A 27,518-nucleotide genomic window follows, 5' to 3' on the forward strand; every position below is an offset into this window, starting at 1 on the left:
GCTATGATGGGACAGACAAGACTGCCAAATGGAATTAGATCTCTGCACTTGATAACAGGAGTATCTCTGGTTCAATATAAAAGGGAAAACAAGGGACTTTCACTAAGTAATTACAAAATGGGACAGTCATACTGTCTTTTAACTAAAGCAGCAGCTTCCACACTTAAAATGGTGGTGCCTCCCTACCTCAGAAAAAAAAAAACTGTCACACCACTTCAAAGTAAATACTTTTTGCAAATGATGACAGAGAATCTAAACATTTCTTATCTTCAATTACATTTGACTTATATTTTCTGTGTAGGTGTCCTTCACAGTATCTCATAGAATATATCATGATGCAAAATGGATAAGAAACTGTATGCATGAGGATCAAGTAAATGAGAGAACAGAAATGTTTGGAAAGCAGAGTAATACTCTTATCAGGCTATATAATCATAAACTCCTCTGCTTTTTTCTTCATAGGTCTGGGGCTCTCCTGCCAAAAGGCCATCCCGACAGTTTGGAAACTGCTGATGTAAAGGGAAGTCCTATCCTATACACCTTCAACAGACAGCTTTGGTCTATCTCACAGAATCAACTTGTACAATCTAGGTACAGCTCTTCAGTTGTATTCTAGAGTAAGACGTGCAAATTCATTATGAAGGAACAAATCTTACCCAATACAGTTTAACAAAAAAAGAAAGCAATAGATATAGGCAATAGCTTACTAAATAAAGGGGCATGTGCCATTCTACTTATGCAACTGATGATTTGACACACAATCCTTATGCATAAGACTTATAGACAGGAACTGAATGCTTCACCACTCACCACTGTGCTGGTCTCTGTTAATCTTCATATTGCCAATTGTACTGCATTTTTTTTGTGCTACATCTGTGTCTTCATTTTCTTGTCCTGTTGGCACACCTCCTGCTCCATCTGTATGACCATTCTTACATCCATTATCTCCGTTTCCTGAGGAACAAAATAACAAATAAAAATATGAAAGTAATAAAAAAATGAAAATTTACCATAATGTAATTAGAGGACGATAAATAGCCATATCAACTGTGGTACAATGGTCTTTAATTTAAGTGGGAGGAATTTTGAATAATTTGCCACATATTACTACTGACCTCATGTGAAATATATTGGACATCAGCTTCCTCAAGTTTATCTTACCAAATTGTAGTTAACTTTTTGTGCATCGTTAAAGTACTACCCGTGATAGTTCATATTATTTTCAATACATACTTTATGACCCATAATTGGTAAAAATGTGAGTATATAAGTTTCCAATGCAAATCACAAGTAGTTGTATTCAAATAAAGTGTCTGAGAGGGCATCCTGTTTCAGCTTATTGCTAGTGTTAAGGTATTGGTAGTGTGAAGAATACTTCTTCTTTTATGCTTTATGGTATATATAATGATGGTAAAAGTTACTTTTTGGGTTAATGATATTTCTAGCCTCTACACAATTCTCTGGCACTCTGGAGCTTAAACCGTTCCTTTACAGTGTACTCCTAAGGAAACATGTCCATATTTGTAGCTCCCTTTGTAAAAAGTCCAGAATTGCACCATCATCATGGTTTTTAACTAATCTTCTGAAACCGGGATCTGAAGATCGTGAGATTTTCAAAGCACATCGTTGGGTCCGAACTGGAATGAAAATAAATACTCTGTAAAGCTTTTCTAGTCAAATCCTATTTGAAGCCGAGGAAAAATTGAATTCTTGAGATAAAGGTAAATGTTGCAATTTAATTTTAATTAGTGTAATTCCCTTTCAGTTCTTTTCGCCTTTCTTATTCATTTCTTCCCTGAGAAACACTACCTCCAAAAGGTACTTTAAACAACATCAACAGTACGTCCATTTAAACATGTGGCTTTAATTAAATCTCGTGTTTGTTGACAGTGAGCAGGTAGCCATGTGCGCCATCAGCGGGAACTTTAAATTCCAGTTTCGTTAATAATCTGATTTTTGATCTAAAACCATACATCTTCGTTACTTAGCCAATGATTTGTTCATCTTCTAATCCAAAGAAGAACATTTGGAATCTGAATGTATGTGACAGATACAGCCAAAAGTCTATCATTGTATGAAGAACGGGAAAATGTGCGTAAAATATGTGTCTGTATGTGCGCTGGTATACGTGTTTTAACGAGTTGGATCCACTGCAGTGCCGGTGTACCCTGCATGGGCCGGCCGGAACGCCAGTTGTTAGTGAGTGGAGAGTGTGAGTGCTGTTGTGAGTCTCCCTAAACAACAATTACCACCTAGTTATATCGAGTACCGCTAAAAACCGCCCAATATATGTCATAATGAAACTGCATGTATAGAACAGTGGTATCTATATATTAGACCTAAGCAGTGAGTGGGGTTTGTGCTAAAGGAAAAAGAACGAAGCTGTCAAGTGAAACATGACGGCACCAGACAGTGTAGTGTTCCCTACCATCTTTACAAGGCAATAAGAACTCCGGAAGTTTATCATTTCTCCCTGGGTAAGTTTAGATCTATTTCACCTGTTTCTTGCTTGAATTATCTTTCTTTTATAAAGTTGTTTCATTTCATGAAAGCTATCTTTCACTTTACATGATAACCACATATTTTTCGTGCAACACTTCATAGAAAATACATACAGAAAACAATAGATTGCTTATATAAACATGAATCATATTAGTCGACTTACAAATTTTTAGGTGTATTTCACCAACGTTATCGATATCAATTTTGATGGATTTCGGTGGTCTGTATTTTTCACATTTGCTATTAATGATTAGTTATAACAAGATGCGCTGAGTTGGGGAAAGGTAATTTATACCGTCAATCGTGTCCATATCAAATTTGTCCTTTACGTGAACACACGTACAATTGTAAGCTATACAATTGCTCATTAGTTCCGAAACTAAATACGAATTCAGTAAGGATACTAACGATATAAATAATGTTGCTTATAACCAATCAGTAGTATCCGTCGTCCACTCATCCAGTTAGATTAGTATACACACACACTCACACACAGACTCGAGTGAGAAGCTGCAATAGTATCCGCGTTTGGGAAAGTTTGTTAAAGAAGGAAGCTGAGAGTTGATGTGAATATGGGTAGGGCTATAAGGTATAGCAGGGATGAGAGATCGGTTTAAGTGTGAGTTTAAATGAAGAGAACCTAAAGGAAGCGGAGCGAAAATTTTAGATACCTGGGAGTGGCTGTGGCAGCGGATGGAACAATGGGTGTACAACACATGCGAGGGACCTTAAAAGACACATGATGGTCCGTAAGGAGGTTATCTGTTTTGTTCTAAAAAAAAGTGGTAAATAGAAAATAGCAAAGAAGAGGGCACCTTCTCACTCATCTCTCCCTTCTGCTCAAATCCTGGCAAGAAAAAGACAAAAAATAGGTACATTATGGATAGGGAAGAGGGAAGATATTGCCATGAAAATTATATTGTTCAAGTGTGGACTGGAAAAAGTTCCCTACCAGTTTAAAAACATCTTTGCAGCTGGGATCTGAAAGAGAAAAGATATGGTTAGTATTAAACTGCTTTTATTTTTCCTACTGATGATAGATGCCAGTGAGGTATTTGTTTAGCTTTGATTTGAAGGTATTTGTACAAGTCTTCGTGTTTGCTTCATGGTGTGGTGAGTTATTCCACATTTCAGCAACTCAGAATCTGCAGTACCGACTGTGTTGCATGGTTGTGAGTCATGGGCCCCAATATACAGTATTGTGTTGCATGGTTGTGATTCATGGGCCCTAATATACAGTACTGTGTTGCATGGTTGTGATTCATGGGCCCCATATACAGTACTGTGTTGCATGGTTGTGAGTCATGGGCCCCAATATACAGAACTGTGTTGCATGGTTGTGAGCCATGGGCCCCAATATACAAAAATACGAAAGTGGGTAGATGTGCCGGAAATTGAATACTTGCGGGACAATCTTATCTTCTTATACTATTCACCATTTCCCGCGTTAGCGAGGTAGCGTGAAGAACAGAGGACTGAGCCTTTGAGGGGAAATCCTCACTTGGCCCTCTTCTCTGTACCTTTTGGAAAATTAGAAATGAGAGGGGAGGATTTCCAGCCCCCCCGCACCCTCCCCTTTTAGTCGCCTTCTACGACACGCAGGGAATACGTGGGAAGTATTCTTTCTCCCTTATCCCCAGGACAATATGTGGTATAATAAAGTTTGATCGAGTAAGGAATGACAGTATAGGAAAGAAGTGTGGCAGTAAGCTGGATTTGTTTGAGAGAGCTGAAGGGGGTGTGCTGAAATGGTTTATGTATATGCTGAGGATGAGTGAGAGGAGACTGACGAAGATGGTACTCACGTCAGGAGTGGAGGGAACATGTAGGGAAGGGGGAAGCCGAGGAAGAGATGGAGGGAAGGAGTAAAATACACTTTGAATTATCGTGGCTTGGATATGCAGTTGGAGTGGTGTGGTATACAGGGGGCGACATTTTGTCGATGTGGTGAACCAGGGAATGCGAAGCGGTCAGTTGGCCTGCAGAGCCCCGCGTCAGGAGGGTTGAGGGAACATCTGAGCTGAGTCATATGATCTAAATCTTTTCCTACTTTTTCTAGGTTACTCTTCTTCACCGAACTCCCAGAAACCCTCCAACAATTCTTTCCCAAAGTGTTCAACCTCCAAAGACCCAACCCCTCCAGTCAACAGTTAAAAGAAATACTTATACTGTTAACCCCAGACACTTAAATCGGGAGCCAGTTAGCATTAGTGAGAATATATAAGTATATAAAGTAAGATGAAAACGCATAAGTATATAAGTAGCTCACATACAGCTCACATACATAAAGTCCCCTCTTCCTAACCATAACTTACTGAATTGGAAGTGAAAGTCTCCTTATCTGTCTGTCTATCTCTTTACCTCTACCTTTTCCCCACTAATCCATTCTCTCTGCACTAAGTGACACGTTGATGTGGCAAGCAGGAGACGTAAGCAGAGTAGATATTAAAGCTGGAGACACTGTAGCAACGCACAAACCTGGGTACAGCTGGAGTGTTCGTGGGACCCGGTCGCTCCTCTGCACCTCATCCGCACTCACCTTAGGCTATTAGTCCACTCGACACGCCGCCTCGTTTACCAAAGCAAATTTCAAGGTGTGCTATGTACAGTTACGAGCGCTCTGATGTATGAGTGTGTACCACATCGCTGCTCTTATGTGTTTAATTACCTGACTGACTATACATTTTTGTGTACGTTCGCACGTGTATATATGCAGATACTAGTAATAAACACACTCACGAGCGTAAAACAGTACAGTGCAAACAGGTAATTACAGGTAATGATTACACACACGTATAAAAGATAGCTAGCTAGCCAGGAACATTATAACACTTTATTTATAGTCATGATTAGTAAATATTCAAGAACATCCTGGAAATTATATATTGGAGAACCTATATGGTGTGCGTAGAGTAACCGTGCTGGTAACACTACTCTCGGAACGAATCGGTGTTACCATCTGCGAGAGGAGGATTCAACACAAATGTTTGTGATCAGAAACTACTTACATGGGAAATCATATTGGAGGGTACAATACGGTTCTTGGGAGCAGTGAGGAACTGTACGGAAGGCTCTGTGGGGAACGATACGGTCATAGTGAGGAACGGTACGATCCTGGAGAGCAGTGAGGAACGGTACAGACGGTTGTGTGGGGGAACGGTACGGCCTTAGGGAGCAGCGAGGAACGGTACGATCCTGGAGAGCAGTGAGGAACGGTACGGAGGGTTGTGTGGGGTACGGAGGGTTGTGTGGGGTACGGAGGGTTGTGTGGGGTACGGAGGGTTGTGTGGGGTACGGAGGGTTGTGTGGGGAACGGAGGGTTGTGTGGGGAACGGAGGGTTGTGTGGGGTACGGAGGGTTGTGTGGGGTACGGAGGGTTGTGTGGGGAACGGAGGGTTGTGTGGGGAACGGAGGGTTGTGTGGGGTACGGAGGGTTGTGTGGGGTACGGAGGGTTGTGTGGGGTACGGAGGGTTGTGTGGGGAACGGTATGGAGGAAGAAGGATTTGTGAGGAACACTTCGGTCGGCCTCAGTCAGGGATCTTTGAAGAACGGTGCAGGAGGATGTGCGAGGAGCGGTATGGGAGGAACCAGAGGGTATGGGAGGAACCAGAGGAGAAAATAATGAAAATGCATAATATACGTTCCCTTCTCAGTGTGTCAGTCCACCCAGGCCAAAACAGACCAACCCTCTATGTCAACCCGCCCAGCATACCATCGAGTAATGGAGACATAACTTATAATTAGCAGAACCAGAGTGTGTATGAGGCACCAGGCTCGCTCCTCCCGACGATGCCTCACAATATACTCAAGTTTCAGTAGTATGTAGGAGCTGACGCACATCACGCTGGCATTTCAGTGGTGTTCAGTCTCTGACGTCTATAATGCTCTAATTTCAGTGATGTCTAGAGCCTGACGACTGCCATACTCTTATTTAAGTGGTATCCAGGGCCTGATATCCACCATGCTCGTATTCTAAACATGTCCGTTGGAATATGTCCAGTACCTGACGTCCACCGTGCTCTTGTCTCACAGGTGCCCTGATATGCACAACACCCACCCTCTCACAGGGACCCAGGGTCTGATACACCTTTTCATATGAGTACAGAACCTCAGTAAAATGAATCTAAACAAGCGGTTGTGATTTAGTATCCGCTTTGGGAAGACATACGCTTCTTTTCGTAAATTTCTCAAGCAATAGAAAATTGAAAATATCACAGCGATACCTCTGGCTAGAGATCTGTTTATTCTTTAGCTTTCAAAATACGAAGTGAAGCATCACTTGGCCAACAGAAGATCGTTAAAGACCTTCAGAGGTGCAGAAGGAGGCCATAAGGCTTTTGAAATCTAATGGGACGTAATATTGGAGCCTTTGTCCAAGGAATAATTTTTTGTGAAGAAAAATGACGTCACAGACCCTGGCAGAGGTTGATCAGGTGTCTACAGCACGACGGTGCGACCTTTGGGGTATGTTGATTTGACCTTTAACCTGTCCTTTAAGGGTTAGGTCAAATGTCACGCCATCATATCCAAGGGTTGTACCATCATGCACAAGGATCGTATCGCGAGGTTCAAGGATCGTACCGTCGTGCACAAGGATCTTACCGTCGTGCACAAGGATCGTACCGTCGTGCACAAGGATCGTACCGTCGTGCACAAGGATCGTACCGTCGTGTTCAAGGATCGTACCGTTGTGTTCAAGGATCGTACCGTCGTGTTCAAGGATCGTACCGTGTGGCTGAAGAAGACGTAGAACTCTGGAGTTTATAGCAATGACGTGTACAAGTGTATCATGGTGCAGGTCTGGGTGTAATGCTGGGCAAACACAGCGGACCTGTCTAGTGTTGTGGAGGTTTTCGTGTTCTTATTGATACGTTACGTTAAGTGTATGAAGACTGGACAGAAAAATACTTGATATATGATGCTATATTTTACGAGATCAACAGATATATGTTTATTTAACACCCCTGCCACCACTCGCCATTCCTGCCAACACTCACCACCCTTGCTAACATTTACCACCCCTACCAACACTCACCACCCCTGCCAACACTCACCACCCCTGCCAACACTCATCACCCCTGCCAACACTCGCCACCCCTGCCAACACTCACCACCCCTGCCAACACTCACCACCCCTGCCAACACTCGCCTTTCCAGCCAACACTCGCCACCCCTGCCAACACTCACCACCCCTGCCAACACTCATCACTCCTGCCAACACTCGCCTTTCCAGCCAACACTCGCCACCCCTGCCAACACTCATCACCCCTGCCAACACTCGCCACTCCAGCCAACACTCGCCACCCCTGCCAACACTCACCACCCCTGCCAACACTCATCACTCCTGCCAACACTCGCCTTTCCAGCCAACACTCGCCACCCCTGCCAACACTCACCACCCCTGCCAACACTCACCACCACTGCCAACACATAACACGGGGAAAGCTGATCGTAAAATGATAGATCAAGACCCTACTGATAAATGTGGGAAACTTTGAACTCAATTTCAACTTTTATTACGCCAGCGTTTCTAGGCCACAACCGGCAAGAACTTGAGGCATTTTCCAAGAGATTTCCAGTCTATATGAATATTGCCTTCCACCATATGTGACTACGGAAGCTTGCAAATCCCACAAAATATTTTGACAATAGGAAAGTAACTTCACGCAGACGCTACCAGAAACTTTCAACAATCTTAATTGAAGGATTTGCACGTAGTTATGATGGGTAAGTGTTACGGCGAGTCGGCGTCTTATGTAGAGGGAAGGTCTAGGGAGAAGAACGGGAGGGTAGAGTTTGATGTGAGACGGACATTATAGAGACATTATCAGACCCGCACAGCTGCTGTACTGACTACCCAGAGAGAGAGAGAGAGAGAGAGAGAGAGAGAGAGAGAGAGAGAGAGAGAGAGAGACCATCCAGTCAGAAACCATCCATTACCGTTTCACTTATTTCTGTCAGGGTTTCGGATCATCCGCCTTCGAGGCCATAACAAAACGCGTCCGTAAGTCGTAAACTTGCAGTCGTCCGTCTTCTCGCAAGGCAACGATCCAAGTTGTAAACGAAACTTCCTTGTTGGGTCTAACGTGTGAAGTCGGACCAGCGTGGGTTCCTCGCACCAAGGCCAAAGCCACAGAGGACCTAGGCGTGCTGCAGGTGTTCTCCCACTCCTAGTAAGGGGGTAGGAGACGGGACTACGTTGCTGCACCTTTACCTTACGTTACTAGTGTAGACTGAACTGCGGATGCGACGCATGTAGGTCTCTAAGACCTTCAGTTCTTCAGAATGATAGATACGACAAATTGTGAGGAAAACTAGTTTTGGTAACTAGGGCACTTGTATTCTGGGACCGCTTAACCTCCTCCACAATAGCGTCGATGCATAAACCTTTTTACGTAAGGCTGCAGACACCTCTCAAATCTCCCAGTTATAGGCCTAAACTTGATCATCGAGTAAATACTGAGTCCTTCGGTGTGAGAACCAGGGATGTATGTTATGCTTGATACAGAACTGAATTCTGCAGAGTCGAGTCGTGTGTGTTGGAGACTCTCGGCCTGGACCACTTCACTCACCTTTCGAAATCATATCAAAAGAATGCAGGACTGGCAGGACTGGGTAGGTAACGGAAGGCCTGCTACGTCAGAGCTTTGAGGAAAATGAAATGAAGAACAAATGATGTGTTCTCTGCAAGTGGACGAGCCAGCTCCCGTGGACGCTGCAGCAGATACCAGCCAGCTCCCGTGGACGCTGCAGCAGATACCAGCCAGCTCCCGTGGACGCTGCAGCAGATACCAGCCAGCTCCCGTGGACGCTGCAGCAGATACCAGGCAGCTCCCGGGGACGCTGCAGCAGGCTGGGTCGTCAGCCTGATTGATACAAGCACAGGTTAGGAACACCTTCCTGTTGACGGTAACAGCTTCTGAGAGAGAGAGAGAGAGAGAGAGAGAGAGAGAGAGAGAGAGAGAGGGAGAGAGAGAGAGAGAGAGTGCAGGTAAAACGAAAATGGAAAAAAAGGAACTAAGAAGAAAAAGGTAACGAAGATGCAAATTGGAAATATACACTGTAAGACCAAACTGCTGGTGAACACAGCAAGCGAGCGACTGCTGGGTTAACGCTGTAAAGTCGGTCTTGATCCGCTTCTAACCAAATGCCTCAACGGACCACATGAACAAAATAATAGGTGATTTCTTGAAGAATATCAGGAAGAAGTGGCCGGTAGAGATGATGAAATAAGAATGAAAGAAAACACCGAACCAAAAAGGGAGAAACAGAAGCAGAATATTTGTTTATTTTGGATAAGACTTTATGATGGCCTGTATGGGGTAATGAAAGGTGGTGACAAGGAAAGGAAGCAGAAATATAATGGCATGACGCGCACCATTAAGTTACTAGAGCCAGAGATGAATGGAAGAGAGAAGGGAAAGGAAAGAGACAGTGATAAAGGATGAGAAAGAAAACCGAAGAGCAATACCCTGCTCCCCCTCCTGCAGAGAAGGTGACAAAAGATCCCACGACACAAGATGAGGAACCCTGAGTGGTATGTGGACCACCTCGACCACACTGTCCCACTGACGGTAAGGGACGACTTGGACCACAAGACGGGACAGTAATGGACGACCTGGACCACAAAATGTAAGGGTAGAGGACGACCTGGGCCACAAGACGGGACGATAAGGGACGATTTTGACCAGAAGACGGGACGGTAGGGGACGGCCTGTTCCACAAGACGGGAAAGACTTGGCGCAACTAAAGAGGATAGCTTGTGGGCGCCGCTGCCATGAAAATATCAATAAGGCTGAGGCCGGTCTGGACCACCTTAGTGTACAGGAGGTGGGCTGACGGCGGTCTGAGCCAGGCTGACGCGGCAGCTGACGACTGGCTCACACCTGCTGACACACCGCCGGCGGCGGGAGGGGAGGGAGAGGGGCTGCGGGAGGGTGTTGTCAAGGGAAAGGGGTGGAAAGGAGTTACGTGAAGACGTAGGCCATGGTGGCAAGCTAGATAGATTGATAGATAGATAGATAGATAGAGAGAGAGAGAGAGAGAGAGAGAGAGAGAGAGAGAGAGACTTTTCATTGCAGATATACATTTTCTTTCAAGCATTTCAGCAGGACCCCTCTCTCAGGCCTCTTTACTCAGCGCCTCACCCTGCGGCAAATCTGTCTGTTCGCCACGCCAGTCGGTCGGTCATTCCCCTCTCTCTCTCTCTAACCCCCAGCCTGTCCCTCACTCTACCCACCCGCCACCCACACCCTGCCCTTCCCATTGGTATCTTCTTATCATCAACAAACCTCTTGAAGAAAACCCAAACGCTGTTGGACGTGTGGCTTCTACAGCTTGTGCTTGTACATGAACTCGTCCTACATCTGTACAGTGTCTTGATCCAGCAGTTGGTGGTACAGCCTCTTGTGTAGGAACATTTGATAAACTCCACCTCAGCAGCTGAGAGACCCATCTCGTCCACAGTGTTCTCAGCTGTGTGCCGCCGTGGGTTGCACCAGCACTCAGGCTTGGAAAGTTTTTTCCCCTTACCCACCGCAGCCATAAACACATGACGTCCTAAACGTCCTCTTAGTACTGAACATTTTCAGAAGCTTACCCTGAGACGGACCTTAACACTGGGACGACCTCACCCCTGCAGGGAGCTTTAGGGTCGTTGCCCGGCTGAGAGCGTAGTGCCACCACATGACCATATGGAGGAAAGTCTAAGGTCCTTTTTACCCATGTTGTTGGCAACATCATTGTCCAGATGCTGACAATTCCTCTACTTATTGTTGATATTTGTGTATTTTGGGGAAATGGTTTTACGCTGGTGTGACCTGGGTCGGGTTGGAGGTTATTTGGGGATCAAGGTTAGCAGCTGCCAGGGTCATTAAGGTCGTCAACATTAAGTTGTAGCCACAAATACCTTTTTTAGGTGTTCAAGATAATTCTAAGGTAATACACGCTCTTACCTACACAAATACCCTTGCTTTGTGTAATCCTTTCGAAAGAGAACTGCTAATCTCTGGATTCTTCTAAAGTTAGTATATATACATGTATTGCCCCGTCTCTTAACCTTGTATATATACCCTGTATTAACCTTACCCCTGTACATATCCACACCCGCTCACGCCAAGTACCCATTCATCGACCAGACCTGAACGGAAGCAGGAGCAGCAGGCTCTGAGGTGACCACCTCATCCAGCTGGTGAGGCTGGTGGCTCGCAGTGTTCACCTCTGCACTACGGAGGCTCCTCCTCCAGTGGGAGGGGAGCCGCAGCATGCTAGATGTCAATGTGTCAAGGTACCGACGTAACCTTCTCGCGACACTGTATGATAGCCTCACAAATATCCCGAAAATTGTAAAGATAGCAATACGGACAACCAGGGAGCTGGTAAGATAGCAGCAACACAGAGCTTCAGAAAGGAAACAAAAAGATTCTAATTCATTCATGAACACCTGGATACACAATTCCATCCCAAGCCTATGTTGCCGAGGGGTTGGAGGTAGGTACATGCCCTGGTTCTTCACGCGACCTGAGGCCATCACTGGCAGGACGGCGGGAGCTGGAGCACTGGTCGGCCACCACAGCCAGCACGAGGGGATCAGCTGAGGCCTGAGTGTCCGCACGAGCCGTGCTGGGATCAGCAACAGCAATATACGTACAAGCGATCAGCTGCCTGAGACGGCCAGACCTCGCCTGAGGTAAAGGGGATAGGCCGCTGCTGTTGGCGGGACACAGCACACAGGTCACAGCTCTCTGTCCGGCGGATAAAAGAGCCGAAATTGCCTGTCTAGCCACCTATTTTCTGAGGCACATCAGCCTCTCTTGCCAATTCGGGACAAAAAAGGAAAAGCCTCAAAAATAGGCGGAAATATTATTGTGGTTTGTCCACCACTGGTGCTTCGGCCCGTTCGGTCTTGCTGACATGTTGCACTGCCGAAGTTTCCAATACTGTGTGTGTGTGTGTGTGTGTGTGTGTATCCATCTTATCGTCCGTTATGGTCGAATCCCGGTCGTTCAGAGGGTAGTCGTCTCCTTCATCGACAGAGATCATTCACCAGGAGGGTCCGCACGGATCATCCGTCAGTCTCATCCACCACGATGAGCTGGATGATGAGCAGATGATGTACAAGAAGAAGTTCCTCCCACAAGACCCGACCGAGAAGGAGCGAGTGACGTGAGGGTGGAGGCGACACACAGGGCAACAACCAACTGGCACTTTGCTCTGAGTAATAGAGAAGTGTACTTGCAACATGACTGTGGCAGATGTGAGGCAGTGGCCGAGGTGACAGCTCATAGCAAGAAAGAGTTAGATGTTTTGGACGTCACTCTAGAGCCAGCTCACAGTGGAAGATGGGGGGGGGGGGGGTCAACGTACAGGAATCGGACGGGGGCAACACACCCACACTCCGTTTTCTGAGGCAGTTTCTGTAGTTGGTGGAGAGGGTGAAGCTAAAGTTGAAAGAGGAAGGAACCGAACCCATGACTAGAGCACCCCGTCGCCAGGGAGTTGCAAACTAAGTGATAAAGTGGGAAAGTTTCAAGAGTGTTTGGAGGAAGAAATTCTTCACACTCACTAAATTTGGTCTTGTTCCATAAGAACATTGTAGTTGTTAATGTAGTAATGGGTCACAGCAGGAGACACACACTGGAAGCTCTTCACGCAAACCTTATGTATCTCGATAGTTATCATGAACGATTATTTTGATAATCCAATTTGGCCTCTGGCAAGGCTCTGGTGTAAGACAAATGTTTGGAAGGGAACTTGATGTTTTTCGGAAGTAATTTAGTCATGTGGGCACTAGCTGCTGCTGCCAAATGTTCACTTGTTTATCTCTGTAATTTGGTTGTCATGTTAGATTTGTAAGATATTGTAATATTGTTATATGTAGTCATGTGTTAAGCTGGATCTGGTTTTCTGGGTCAGTAACTGGTGTTTTTACAGCACTATACACAGAGTTTACATTGTAGATTTATTCAAATGGTTGAGGAAGGGGAATGAGGAGGAAAGGAAGGAGGAGGGACGAGCGACTGCATGAGGAGGGCGAAGGAAGAGGTGAGGAAGAATGGGGAGGGGGTAAGGGGAGTGCAAGGAAAAGAATGAAGAAAGTGAATAGGAAAATGAGAAGGAGGGTGAAGAGGAGGGCGAGGAGAGCGAGGGTGAAGAGGAGATTAAGAGGAGCAAAGGAAGATGAAGGGAGAGGTGCTAGGGGAGGGTGAGGGAGAGGGCCGTGATGACGAAGGGGACGGGGAGAACGAGCAAGGGGGTTTAAGACGCGTCGCTGTACATCACAAACTGCTGGTGTTACTGACTGACGGGTAAGGTAACACCTGACGCTTGTGACTCGACGTGTGTCTCGTGCGAAGAACAAGTTAGGCGGGAATAAAAGTTTCCTATCAACGATATACCTGACATTTGTTCCCTGGATCACCTCGGCACTACTGATGTTTGTTGTGACGTTCATCATGACGCGAACATTTATCAAGATTTTAGTAATTCTTTGACATCGTAAGAGTTACCGAAGTTGTCCTCATAATCATGAATACCTCAGCCTTTAACAAACAGTTTCATTGATTACACCTGTTTAGCTCGCCAGAGCACATCCATGCCAATTGAATCATCGGGTACGTCAGGAATCAGGCATTTGGTTGTGAGAGACATCTCAAAAATAAGTGACTGGTTCTTGGCAGCGTCGCTAGACGATAGAACGAACACGTTTGGTAGGGCTGTTCCTGATAGGCCCGGTTGTCGTACGCATAAGGTCTAGCATCGTCAGTAATACAGGCAACATTCAGGCCAAGGAAACTTCGTCAGCATAATGTAAACATGGGTTCGCGAGACTGCCATTTGCATAATGTAAGCATGGGGTCCTGGCACCTCCTCTAACACAAGACAAACACAGTCTTCTGGCACGTAGCGATAAAATCATATAAAAAATCACGTTTGGCAGCACTGAATACTTAATGTAAACATACACGCCTGGCAGCACTGCTGGCATAAAGTCGTAATGCTAACACTTTTCAAAGTCCCTCGCAACACTGCTATGGCCTCTTAGTATTGGAACTCACAGCCATTTGTTATTGGTACAGCAGACAATAACAAAGAATAGCAAAAGGATTTGTTTACAAGCCTTCTGCACAGATACATACCAAGGGTAGACAACGGTCCTTTGAGCAGTAAACAGTTGTTTGTAATTTGTCAACAGATCGAAACTTGGGCGAACTTCAGAACTCTCTTTATTAAGACTTGTGTTGATGTTGTGGACTTGTCGCTCGCTGATCATCCACGCACGATCGTCATACAAAATTGGTATTACCTTGAGTGACGTGCACAGTAATGTCGATACGAAATTTTGTTTTCAGAAATATCTTATCCCATTAGTATCATTCATCAGCGCTATCTTTTTCCAGTAGTGAGATACTAAAGATTATCGTATTTCAGCAGTACCATACTCCAGCACTTCTCTTTCTCTAGCGGTGTGTCACACTGGATGTATTTCTACAACAACATCACACTGCTGCAGTCTATTACCCCAGCAGTATCATACTGCACCAACCATTACTACAGCTCACACTGAACACACTGGGGACCAGAGTCATTAACAACAGCTCTCGTACTCAACACTCTGGGGTCTTGATGTATTCCACTTTACCCTCAGGATAACACATTCACATCTTTGCATTCCCTTACCCACCGCAGAATTCCCAACGCTCAGGCACGATCAGAGAATCTCCAACACTTTCCTCCGCTAGCTTCACCCACCCCATGAGTTCCCAATGAATCCAGTCAGTTTTCATGACCTCTCGACATGAGTTCCCAATACTGTCAGTCATTCTGGGTTCTCATGACCTGCCAACATGAGTTCCCAATCGATTCAGTCAGACTGTTCTCATGGCCTCTCAAGACATCCAGTGAGTCAGTGCTGCTGACTCTGTTATTGCCTTGAGGAGTTTAAGGAGTAATCTCATTACTGACGAATATGAAATCGTCTTCATTAATAATTTCCTCAACTTCTGTCAGATCTGATTCAGGATTTCCAGTTTCCTAAGAGATCTTCAATTTCACACGAATTTAACATTCAAAACTCTCACACGTCTCTCATGTATCCTGGCTTCGAAGGAACTTGACTCCATATTTTCTACGGTGGAGAGAAAATGAATTAGCACTACAACACTGACGGGTATGCAGCAGGAGGAGGAGGAGGAGGAGGAGGAGGAGGTCGTTAATGAGCGCCATGCCAGACATCCAGCGAGGGAGACGGAGGTGACGTGTCATGTAACACTTAACTCTTAGGCAGGAACCCGAGGCGTGACCCGCCCGACAGACTGGAGGGAGCGAGGCTCTGGCTGTCAAACCTTCATGGAGGTTTCCAACCTGTGCTGCTCGGAGAGAGAGAGAGAGAGAGAGAGAGAGAGAGAGAGAGAGAGAGAGAGAGAGAGAGAGAGAGATGCAAATTTTCATAGAAGTGGAACTGAAACGTTTATCCATCTCGGGGCAAGACTTTAGAGAGGTCATCACATCAGTAAAATATACTAGGGAGAGTGAGAGAGTGTCAGGTGGAGGAGCGAGCCTGGCTTATAGTAACGTGAGCTGAAGACCGTGGGGAGGAAGGCGAGGCAGTGGGAGATGGAACTGTGACAGTGGGAAAGTGAGCTCGTACTGTGTAGAATAGCAAGGAGGCATCGTGGGCAAGTGAGACGGAACTTTGTGCCAGTGAGCCGGGACGGTGGGTGAGTGAGTTTAGATCTAAGGAGAAGTAAATTGTAACTGAAGGGATATAAGCAGACGTAGCAGAAAACCAAACTGTCGCCGTGGAGAAAAGTGACCTGAATCGTGGGCAAGTGAGCCAAGACGTCAAGAAAACTGAACAGATTGGCGAGGACGTGTGGTATACTGGCTGGATGTTAACAACAGCATTGACCAAAAATTCAGCTGGAAACAGCAAAAGTGAGACAAGACCGCAGTGAAGACTGCTGACATTGTTGATATCTATCTATCTATCTATCTGTCTATCTGTCTACCTATCTGTGTGTGACTCATTTCCCAGTTCTATGGTGCTGGCAATACATTCCCAGAGAAACCGGTAAAGTCAAAAGTGTAGAAATGATAGATGGGACGTGGTGCTTAAGTGTTCATGAAAACATATCCATCAAAAGCATAATGTATAAGACCTGCGAGAGTAGCCAGTGTACACAACGAGTACGATGTTCCCAGAAGCCTTAGATCTCCCCAGGATTATTTACGTACCAGAAACAAATCATTTTATGTATGACAAGGAACATCAACCAGAGCGACATCTCCAATATCTCAAAAGATTACTTCAAACAACCCCTGCCAATACCTTGAACGCTGTCCTTTAGAGGCGGAGCAAGATCCAGGCTTTTTCCAACGTAAAACCTGCCGACCTTTAAAAGTGACAGACGCGGAGGCCGTCCTGGGATAAGTATCAACACTACGGTATTTTCCAGAGTTTTCGTTAAGTTCTCGTGGAAAAGAAAGAAAAGAAATCTTTCGAACTACGAGTCTTCCAGGTTGACGATATGGTGGAGATCTTCTGGAAAAAAAGCTGATTCAAGATTCTTTTTTTCCCCCACAGTAAACTTTTACTGGTTTTATCGCGGTCAGTTTTTTCCCCAGAATGTGACCGTTGTGGCTTCATGCCGACTGACTCCCCTCCACCCTGCCTGATGGTGAGGTACCGGGAGGGGCCACACTCAGCACGGGGCCAGCACCACACACTCAGGACAAGGTGGAAGCCACACACTCAGCAGGGACGAACAGACATCTTTACCAAGGATCTTACGGTGGTTGTGATTTAAGAGAAAAATATTTTGTATAACACAGCTCAGAAATAGAACATTTCCTGCTCAGGTGTTATCTCTTACTCATTACTAACATGGCCAAAGGAAATAAGAAACATGAGTGAAACCAGGAGGTAACAGGGACCTCCATTTTCTAGGTAACTGTTCCCAGGAGCGAGTGAAATTTATGTTCTCCAAATTGAAGAAGGCAAGATGTTCTGGGAGCCGGGAACCTCCCGTGGCTGGCCGTAAAGCCTGGCTTTACTGTATATGAGAGTTTCCTTCGAGAGACTGTCTCAGACCCAGGTTACCCAGAGACAGTGTCTCAGACTGAGCTCTCTAGAGAGACTTTATTAAATCAACCTCTCCCAGAGATTGCTTAGAGCCAGGCTCTTCTAGAGAGACTTTCTCACACCAACATTCTCCAGAGACTCTAGCAAACCAAACAACCCGGAGAGACTTCGGCAAACCAAGCTCCCCTTAGAGACAAGTATCACAAAGGAAAGATATAAACAAGAGATTCACTTCCAGCTGTTATATCCTGAGTGTACGTACGTCTCGTGTCAGTGTTTGTCGATGTTGCCAACACCAAAAGACTTCAGTATAAGCTTAGGTGCTTAACACTACTTATGCCACAGTTATAAAGCCTTTGAAGCTATTTATGAATTTTCGTTTGAAAATCACCATTGACTTGAAACAGTGACAACTTGTGCAAGCTAATGATCTGTACCAACTGAATGTGTAAGCAGATAGAACGCTTACAACTTTGTAGTATTCATCTCAACTACGTCTGCTGCCGTGGGACTGAAGGTGTAAGATTATTTTCGATCCGTCTTCAATGTCGTGCGACTAAACCATGAGGTGTTCCTCTAGCTGTCACCGGTGGTTCTACCTGTAACCCGGGTACCATCATCAGAAATACTCATAGGACGTCCTCCATCATCGGGTCTACTCACAGGACGTGCACCGTCGTCGGGTCTACCCACAGGACGTGCACCATTATCGGGTCTACCCACAGGACGTGCACCATCATCCATTCTCGCCACAGGACGTGCGTCGCGTCTGGCATGAGAGTCTCAGGATTGTGATCAATAATTTCCAACCGTTTTTACATGTGGTACCTGAACACCCGTGGATATATAGCTCCTCACCGCCGTGCCATCCTGCTGGTGGTGAGGAGCAGCGAGGCACTATAGCCCCCTCACTCTGGTCCTTCCTCAACCATTCAGTACTCTCCACACATCTATGTAACCTCCTGCCTCAGCTTCCTTTCCCAAAACTTGGCCAGCTACCTCCCCAGCATCTCTGGCTGGAGAAAAATATTATACAACTCATCCCTGCGAAGGTACAACTTTATCCCAGAGTGAAGCCATTACTTTCATGGGTTTCCATAGGGAAGGGTGTTATGTAGGGTGCGTCTATCTCTGGGGAAGAAGCGTTCGTGCGTGTGTATAGTGTCATCAGAGTTGTTATAGTGATAAGACGATTCTCTTAACCAAAGATTTTTTTTTTATTCTTAAGTCACTCGGAATAGCAGGGTGGTATACCCCCACACGCACGTGCACGTTGAGCAGGAAAGCATAGCCCCACCCGCACGTGCACGGTGCACAGAAAGGTAGCCTCAAACGTACATGCACGTATTCGCGAATTCTTTGGCATCAATTAAAATAATCAACATAAACCATGAACAATTAAGTTTTATATTACCATCACCTGCTACTAATATCTGTCACCTCATGCACATATGCGCCAAGGAATAAATAATCATAATTATCCTTTAATGAACTTTAGCTTGGAAATATTATGTTAATTAGGGGCTGCAGTAATCAGAGCCCAGGAGGCCAACTCTAAATCATCCCTTCCTCACTCCATTAAAGCTGTAAAGGCTGGAGGAAAAAGGGGCCTTTATATGAAAGAAGACGGGTGGTAGAGTTGCAACATTTGACTTGAATATTCTCGGTTGTTTCTGAGAGGCATTAGGCAAATGAGCCTAGAAGGTATTGTGTGACGCTTACCTTCATAGCAGAGATGGTTGGTGGCTTTTATGTGACGCATATATTCCTAGTAGGGATGGTTGGTGGCTATTGTGTGACGCATATATTCCTAGCAGGGATGGTTGGTGGCTTTTGTGTGACGCATATATTCCTAGTAGGGATGGTTGGTGGCTATTGTGTGACGCATATATTCCTAGCAGAGATGGTTGGCGGCTATTGTGTGACGCATATATTCCTAACAGGAATGGCTTGTGGTTATTGTGTGACGCATATATTCCTAGCAAGAATGGCTTGTGGTTATTGTGTGACGCTTACCGTCCTAGCAAGGATGACTTTTTTCAGAGTTTCGTCTACTTCAGTTTCAGCACCAAGCTGGTGAGCTGGTAAACTTCCAAGCTTAGGAAACTCGAGTTTAGTAAACTCAGAAAAGTTTACAAAACTCACGCGTACAGCAAACTGAAAAAGTTGGTAAACTCGAGTTTCTCTACCAGGTACAGGTTAACAGAATGGTTCATGTCTGCCAGGAACCATCTGGGATATGTCTGTGAATAGCCATATGAGATATGTCTGTGAATAGCCATCTGAGATATGTCTGTGAGCAACAATCTGGGACTGTCTGTTAGCAACCACGTGTGACATATATATCAATAATCAGCTGGGTCACATCTGTGGTGTCTGTATTAAGCCATAATATCCCCCAAATCCCACAGTGTGTTGAGGGTGCGCCATTGATCCACTCGTCTGTGAGAGGACGCACCAGGCAGCTGCGGGGGGTACGAGGCAGGAGGAAGAGGCTTGCTATTTATTTACAGTCGATGGCGCAGATCTTCGTGTCCAAATCGTTCTCAACAGAACCATCTACAAGGAAGAGGAGAAGTAATTCACATGCAAAAATGGTATGTTGGAACTGACTATATTGATCACAGTTTTACTTAAAACACAGACGGGAATGTTCCAGATTAGAGCAAGGAAGAGAAAAGAATACAGCCAAACTTCTGCTTCTTCTGTATCGTGTCTTGGAACTTAAGCGAGAGAAATGTTCGACCTTTCCTTCAAGTCTTACCACGTAAGGCGAGGAACGTTAGATCTTTCTTTCACGTCATATGACGTAAGATAAGAAACGTTTGACCTTTCCTTCACGTCTTACAACGTAAGATGAGGGACGTTTGACCTTTCCTCCACGTCTTACAACGTAAGACAAAAAGCTCAAGCAGTGAGGAGGCTCTTCCAAGCAACAAAGGTTTCCAATAGTTTCCACTCGATGGAATTCTGACAACTGTGTTGGGAAGATTCTGACAACCGTTGGAAGGATTATGACAACTATTGGAAAGACAGTGACAACTGTGGGAAAGATCGGGGAAGTAGGAAGTGCTGTCAGCCTCCAGGAAAGTGTGTGGCAGGTGGAGAACCAGACCCCCCTGCCACACTTGGTGTCCTACCACACTACTAGACAACACATCATGCACTACCACCATCACCACCATCACCAGACTCGACGCCACCATACCCTGCACTACTGTACCACAAAACACTATGCTCTGCATTACCGCTCCTCACACCACTACACCACACATCACAACAATCTACACCTACGTACCACACCACCACGCTCTGCCCCATGACACTCAGTAGTCCACACTATGGAAACCAGCGCACCTCCACACTTTACACGACTGTATTCGACACCTCCACAACCTAAACTACGAAACTCGACGTTGCTACTATATTCGACGCTACCAGATTCCCCACCATCAACCATACACCAGGACCCTCTGAATTGTGTGTGATGTTATGTGGTATAAAGTGCAGTGAATTGATTGATCTGCCATTCAACTACTCTGCCAGGCAGCCAGTCCAACAATTCCCTAGGCAGCCAGTCAACAATCTCCTAGGCAACCAGTCAACAGTCTGCTAGGCAGCCAATCTACCAGATACCAGTCCACCAGTCTGCTATATAGCCAGTACACAGGTCCGCCAAGCAACCAGTCAGCCACTCTGTCTGCCAGCCAGTTCACTAACCTATAAGCAGTCAGTCTATCATTCTACCAGGATGCCGGTCAACCAGTTACACTCCTCCAGTTTCTGGCACAGTTCTGCCTGCGGCGGGAGCCACGCTCTCGACCCCAGTCTTCAGATAAGAGCTGAGGGGGTCAGTCAGCTGACCGGCTGATGTGTGTGGGAGTCTGAAAACTCTTATGGTTTATGTCTTTACTAACTGCTCCGTCCATCAGGTTTAATGTACTTTCTTATGGACTTACACAGCCATTATCAGGAGAAGTCTGGGCCTGGGGGAAGGCCATGTTGTCAAGTTCTTGGAAAGAAACTTGTGATTTGGGGAACATTATTGTAAGAACAGATGTTTCAAGTGATGTTATCGTCAGTAAACCTAAAGTTTTAAGAAGAACCTTTGGAAAAACCTGAAGGTTCTGATCAGGTTACCCCTAACTCTTCTTTCTTCCGTGGTGGACTAATTTGTGGCCTTAAACCTTTCCCTGTAACTCAGCTGTCTTAATCCTGGTACAGCATTTGTTGCTCTCCTCTGGACTTCTCTATTATTTCTTTGTGCTACTTTAAGTACAGTGACCTCATATAAAAACTACATATTCTAATTTTGGCCTATTGAAGGATGTGACCAGTTGGTAACAATTTCCTTACCCATGTACTAGTACTCATTTCTGATATTTACCATAACACACTTTGTCACCTTAATCACCCATCTAAGTCCCTCTTACACAGAGAATCCTGCAGCTTATTTCCTGCTTGTCTGTCCCGATCGAGGCCTTCTTCCCCTGTGACCCGTCCTCATTACGGGAGGAATATCTTATACCAAACATCAGACCAACTTTGGAGTTTGTTTAGGTTCCCTTGTAAGGTAATGCAATCCTCTATTTTTTCTACTTCCCTGTATGTGTGTGTGTGTGTGTGTGTGTGTGTGTGAACGCCAGATACCTAGGCTTGATCAGCGGGTGGTCCTCTGTATCACGGCTACAGGAGTGAAAAGCCTGCAAGTGATACAGGAGAAGTCATCATGTCGTAGTGTGAGGGATTGTGAGTGTGTGTGTGCGAGAAATATGACGGTGTACTGGTGTCATATGACCCATGCTGGTGCCAATGAAACCTCTGCCTTCACAACGCCCGTGTCAACATCCTCACTCCTCTGGCAACATAAAACGTCTACCAGCATGAAAACATCCTTGTCAACATTAGAACTTCCCTGCCAACATCACACCACCCCTCCTAACATCACAACACACCCCTCCTAACATCACAACATTACCTGCTGGTAGGACAGTGCTGCTGCAGATGGTATGATACACTGTGGTGGAAGTTTCTCACAAATGAAGGAAACGGCAGACGGGTCCGTCGGCGGCCCCTGTCGTGCCCACCTGTCTTCCTACTCTACTGTGATTATGTATGGCCAACCGGGCTAGGCCTGAAGCACACACACACACACACACACACACACACACACACACACACACACACACACAAGCACACACACACACTAGCGCGCGCGCGCGTGGAGGCTCCGTGTGGCTTCATTCACAACACACTCATTTAGGGTTTGTTGAAAAATTCTCATTAAAAAAACGAGGATGTGAGGTAAGAAGCAGAGGGGCTTAGGAGATAATAATAGAAGGAGAGGGGTAGGAGGGGGGGGAGTGAAGGAGGGGGGGTGGATTAGGGAGGAGGAGGAGGAGGAGGAACTGGGTTTGAGTGAGGGAGGGAGAGTCTGACGAAGAGAAACACGAAAGAGGAGGGAAGGTTGAGTGGAGTTTAGAATATGTGAAGCCTGGAGGAAACACACACACACACACACACACACACACACACACACACACACACACACACACAAACACACACACACACACACACACACACGCCGCTGATGGCCAAGCCAAGGCCTGCATCAGGTCTCTGGTCAGGCCTTTGTTCCTCTGCACTGCAGCCCGGCACCCACCTACAGTATTCTGCTTCCCCGCCACTTCTCCTCCTGCCTGCTCTCCCTATCCTTCCTACCCTGTTCGTTCCTACTCCTGGGTCCTAGTTCCGCCCTGCTTTGCCCTGCTTCCCCCTCTTGCTCTCCCTGCTTCCTTCCTGCTCTTCATCTCGTGCGTTTCTTCATCATCAGCTTCTTGCTTGTCATCAAACATCCTCTTCACCCAAGACAGCCTCCGACGAGGCAAAAGTTCCTCTTCCATCACCCTACAGCACCTCTAGACTCCCTTCCTCTTGTTTTCATTACAAACGTTATTTTGCATTCGTTTCTGTCATTCCACATTTTTACCTTTTCATCCCTTCCCATTTCACACTTTTCCTCATTATCTCTGTCCTTTTCCCTGTGTTCTTATTTACTGATCATTTTCTCACTTCCTCTGATTACCCATCTCCCACGCTGCTGGCTGGCTCCGTCCTCCCTGACAACCACAGTTTTTTAGATGGGTTAACAGATGGTCTTAGACCAATGATACGTCATCAAGATGTCGAGTGCATCAAACATCGCTCCCCAGCATCAGTTCTGTATACTTTGATCTTTTTTTAATTTTGATGATTTCAACTTAGACAAGGGCTTTACGCCCTATACTTGTCTGGATTTTTTTTTCTTTTTTAGCTGAGTCCTTTACTAAGGTCAGTGACAGAGTGAATTTGACCCTAAGTCAGTAGGGACTTTCGCCCAATGCTAATTCATCCAGCACCACACCCACTTAACCCATGCTCACTAGGAAAGCTTGGCCAAGACCCACTTATCATACACCATCCTCTACAGCTGAGTGGGAGTAGTATTCAACCTCAGAAATCTCTCCGTCTTAGATCTAATAAGAATCGCTAATCACGAAGTTTCGGCTCCCTCGTGTGAAGATTGGGGATGATGTAAGTAGAAGACTAATGAACTCACGGATGCAAATCTCATTAAAAAACAAGAAGGTATTTTGAAAAGTTTTATAGATTAGATAGACACCTGAGGCAGGAAACTTCATTAATTCCAGTTTCCAAACTCCCCTCTGTCCCACCCCTCGAGGGGTGGCTCGGGGAGGGGGCACACTCAGGGGGAAATCTTGGGTTGTTAATATCATTATGAACTTTAATCTCTGCGTGGAACTGATGGGAGGGAGTTAGAAGGAAGGAGAGGGAGTGAGGGAGGAGACGGTGGTGGAGATGAAGTCTGTGCTACTGAAGAGGATAAAAGAGGAGGATTCTGGAGTGGGAAGCTTAAGAGCTACTCAGTTATGAGGGAGAGAAGACGCTGCAAGACAGGATGGAAAGGAAGAGGAGAGGCTGATGCAGAAGGAAGAGATGATGATGTAATGAGAAAAGTTCACAAGAGACTGAGAGAATCATGCAGATGGAGGAGAGAATGATGACGAGGTAGGAGGATATGAGCAGTCAAGGCAGAGGATGGGCAGAAGGGGAGACAGTAAAGACCACGAACAGCTGGACATTAGGTTGCAGGGGGTCGAAGGCCAAGGGTCAGGACAAGGAGCAAGGCAAGGCTACGTGACTCAAGAAATGAAAACGAAAGATGAAAAAAGTAATGAATGTTGAGGAGTATGTGAGAAAAGATAAGTCAGAAGAAAGACGGTAAGTAAGATTAGAATCATGAAGGTCAGAGGAACATCAGGCGAGGTCACAAGAAGCTTTAACTCAAAAGGTTCAGAAAAAGAGAATATTCTAAGACGTAAACACTAGTGTGTCGTCTAAAGAGACAGAGAGTAACAGGTAAATAAAGAGAGAGAGAGAGAGAGAGAGAGAGAGAGAGAGAGAGAGAGAGAGAGAGAGAGAGAGAGAGAGAGAGAGAGAGAGAGAGAAGAGTTGCCATTCAGGAGTGAAGTGGTGAGAGAGGCTTCGTTATTGTGCCGTCCAGTAGGGAGTTAAGCCAGTCAGTGGAGGGAGGACTCCGATCATAGGATCTCCCCCGTGTCAGACACCGCACGCCTTACTGTACGACCCCCGACTACCACACTGTATGCTTCACTTTACGATGTCGGCCGTTATTAAAGTTACAGCAGAAGAGGCTATGAGGTTGGGTTTATGACGGTGTAACATGACACCAGACCATGCTGGGATCAGACCAGTGTGCCTGATCACCTCCCATACGAGGGTAGGGCTGTCATTGAGGCTGTGATATAAGGTTAATGGCAGTCCCACATTGTACCATTAAACATAATGGCAAGAACAGTTGATCTAATCATCCCGCATAGACTTGAAACTTTTGTTGAATATAACTGGATACTTTGAGATGTTCATTTCCCAGTAACATGACCCTTCGTGGTGCACGTGAAGAAGTGACGTGCGGGGCGTGCCGGAGACCTGGGCCAGAGACGGATCCACCAACAGGAGGCGCAGGACTCTGAGGGAAAAGTAGTTCCTCTGCTTGCGTCTCACCACCGTCCCTGTCCCTCGCCACACCACGGCGGTACACTGACACACCACGGCGGTACACTGACACACCACAGTGGTACACTGACACACCACAGCGGTACACTGACACATCACAGCGGTACACTGACACACCACAGTGGTACACTGACACACCACAGCGGTACACTGACACACCACAACGGTACACTGACACACCAAAGTGGTACGCCGACACACCACAACTCTCAAGACTGCAATTATAAGCATTCACAGGTGTGCCGGATCCACCACGCCAAGCAGGAGTGAATGAATTTCCTTCAGCTCCACGTGTGTGTGTCATTTCATAGTGCTGTACTTCTGTATCGTCCTTATGTACTTCAGTAACAGCGAGGAATCATTTGCGTGAAGTTAGTCGTGTAAAGTTTTCCGGACTATCAAGAATGTAATCAAACGAAGTCTGAAGTATAAATGTCTGTCGTTGATTGGTCTCTTAGAATGGTGATGCAACCTTCATCAGAGGATAAAATCTATATTTGTATTACGGACATAAGAAATGTATTTTCAGTAATCTAGTACACAACCTGACATCAAGCGTAAGAATCACTTCCCGTGCGTCGTTTCCTGTCGTGACAAAAATTAGTTTCGTAAATGAGAGGGACGCCAGACGACGTCGACCACTCACGCTGGTCGCAACGCTGATAAGGAGAGAGTGAGCAACACCCACAACCAGGGCCTCCCTCCACGGGGAATGAGATGAGGCTCTCATCCCGAGGCTTGCAACATTGTTCCTGTGTTATCGCACTCCTGACCTCATTCCTCTCCGTCTTGTGGAAAAACTGAGAACATTGCACGTATACGCCAAGTCGTATTACATACGTTTAATACAGCACATCCTGCGAAAATGAGAAAATTATTCTTACATCATCGTAGTCCTACATCTGGGTCTTGAAATTCCCCGGGGATGCTCTTGGGCCGTCACCTTCACTCCGTTTTACAGTGACATGAGACGTTTGATCACAGGCGTGGAGGGAGCTGAGTAGGGCGACCAGATGGTTATGTGCCGTCATTAACTCCTAACTTGGAAAGCCCACTTGATCCTTGATTCCATCTCCTGATCCTCCTATCAACCACCACTAGCCATGAGAGAGAGAGAGAGAGAGAGAGAGAGAGAGAGAGAGAGAGAGAGAGAGAGAGAGAGAGAGAGAGAGAGAGAGAGAGAGAGGACCTGACGGAGAATCAGGTCCCGATGTACCGCAGTGAGGCAGAGGTGCGCGCGCGGGGCCAGTGATGTTCTTGGGCAACAGAGTCTTCCTGGAACCCTCATGGTCGAGATATTACTCTTTACATCTCTCGTTTTCCTGTCGGAGGAGCATTCTCCGTCAGGAGGGGTGGGGGGGGGGGGGAGGGATGGAGGCGCTGATAAGATAGGGAGTGAGTGATGACTTCGAGAGGGTCCTGGTGACTGGAAGGATGCTTCGACACCAGGAGGCATGATGGGGAGTCATTGTGGTTATAAATACTTTGGTGGTGTTGTGATGTAGTGCGGTGGAGTGATATGGTAGACTGGTCATGTGGTAGTGTGGTCGTAAGGCTCGATGGAAGTGGTGGTGGGGTTGTTTGGAAGTCTGATAACGAGCGGTCAAGCAGTGTAGGAGCCTATTACTATGGTAGAATGGTAGCTTGAATGGTCTAACAGCGTTGTAGCGTGGCAGAATGGTAGCTCGATGGTCTGAGAGAGTAATAGTGAAGGAGTGTGGTGGAATGGTAGCCCGGTAACATGAATGTGGCGCAGATGTGTAACGCTGAAGGTGGCAGACACCATACTGGTAGGTCTGCAGAGCTACCATCACTGTCCTCACCGCCAGAATCTCA

General features: G+C 46.1%; 3 protein-coding genes across 3 annotated transcripts in view; 2 read left to right on the top strand and 1 right to left on the bottom strand.

Annotated features, from left to right (window-relative positions):
* Nucleotides 1-1,314, top strand: part of LOC139763416 (uncharacterized) — a 38,282-nt gene extending 36,968 nt beyond the window's left edge. The window contains exon 7 of the mRNA XM_071689441.1: nt 463-1,314. The gene's annotated coding sequence lies outside the window, so the exon portion shown is untranslated. The remainder of the gene's footprint in view (nt 1-462) is intronic.
* The window catches only part of LOC139763414 (double-stranded RNA-specific editase 1-like), an 84,685-nt gene that overhangs the window by 25,365 nt on the left and 31,802 nt on the right, over nt 1-27,518 (bottom strand). The window contains exon 2 of the mRNA XM_071689437.1: nt 811-954. Within this exon, the coding sequence (XP_071545538.1) occupies nt 811-954 (144 nt within the window). The remainder of the gene's footprint in view (nt 1-810; nt 955-27,518) is intronic.
* LOC139763415 (uncharacterized) overlaps nt 2,220-27,518 on the top strand; it is a 118,524-nt gene continuing 93,225 nt past the window's right edge. Inside the window, exon 1 of the mRNA XM_071689438.1 lies at nt 2,220-2,477. The gene's annotated coding sequence lies outside the window, so the exon portion shown is untranslated. The remainder of the gene's footprint in view (nt 2,478-27,518) is intronic.

Source organism: Panulirus ornatus, chromosome 47 (assembly GCF_036320965.1).
Source record: "Panulirus ornatus isolate Po-2019 chromosome 47, ASM3632096v1, whole genome shotgun sequence".
NCBI lineage: Eukaryota > Metazoa > Arthropoda > Malacostraca > Decapoda > Palinuridae > Panulirus > Panulirus ornatus.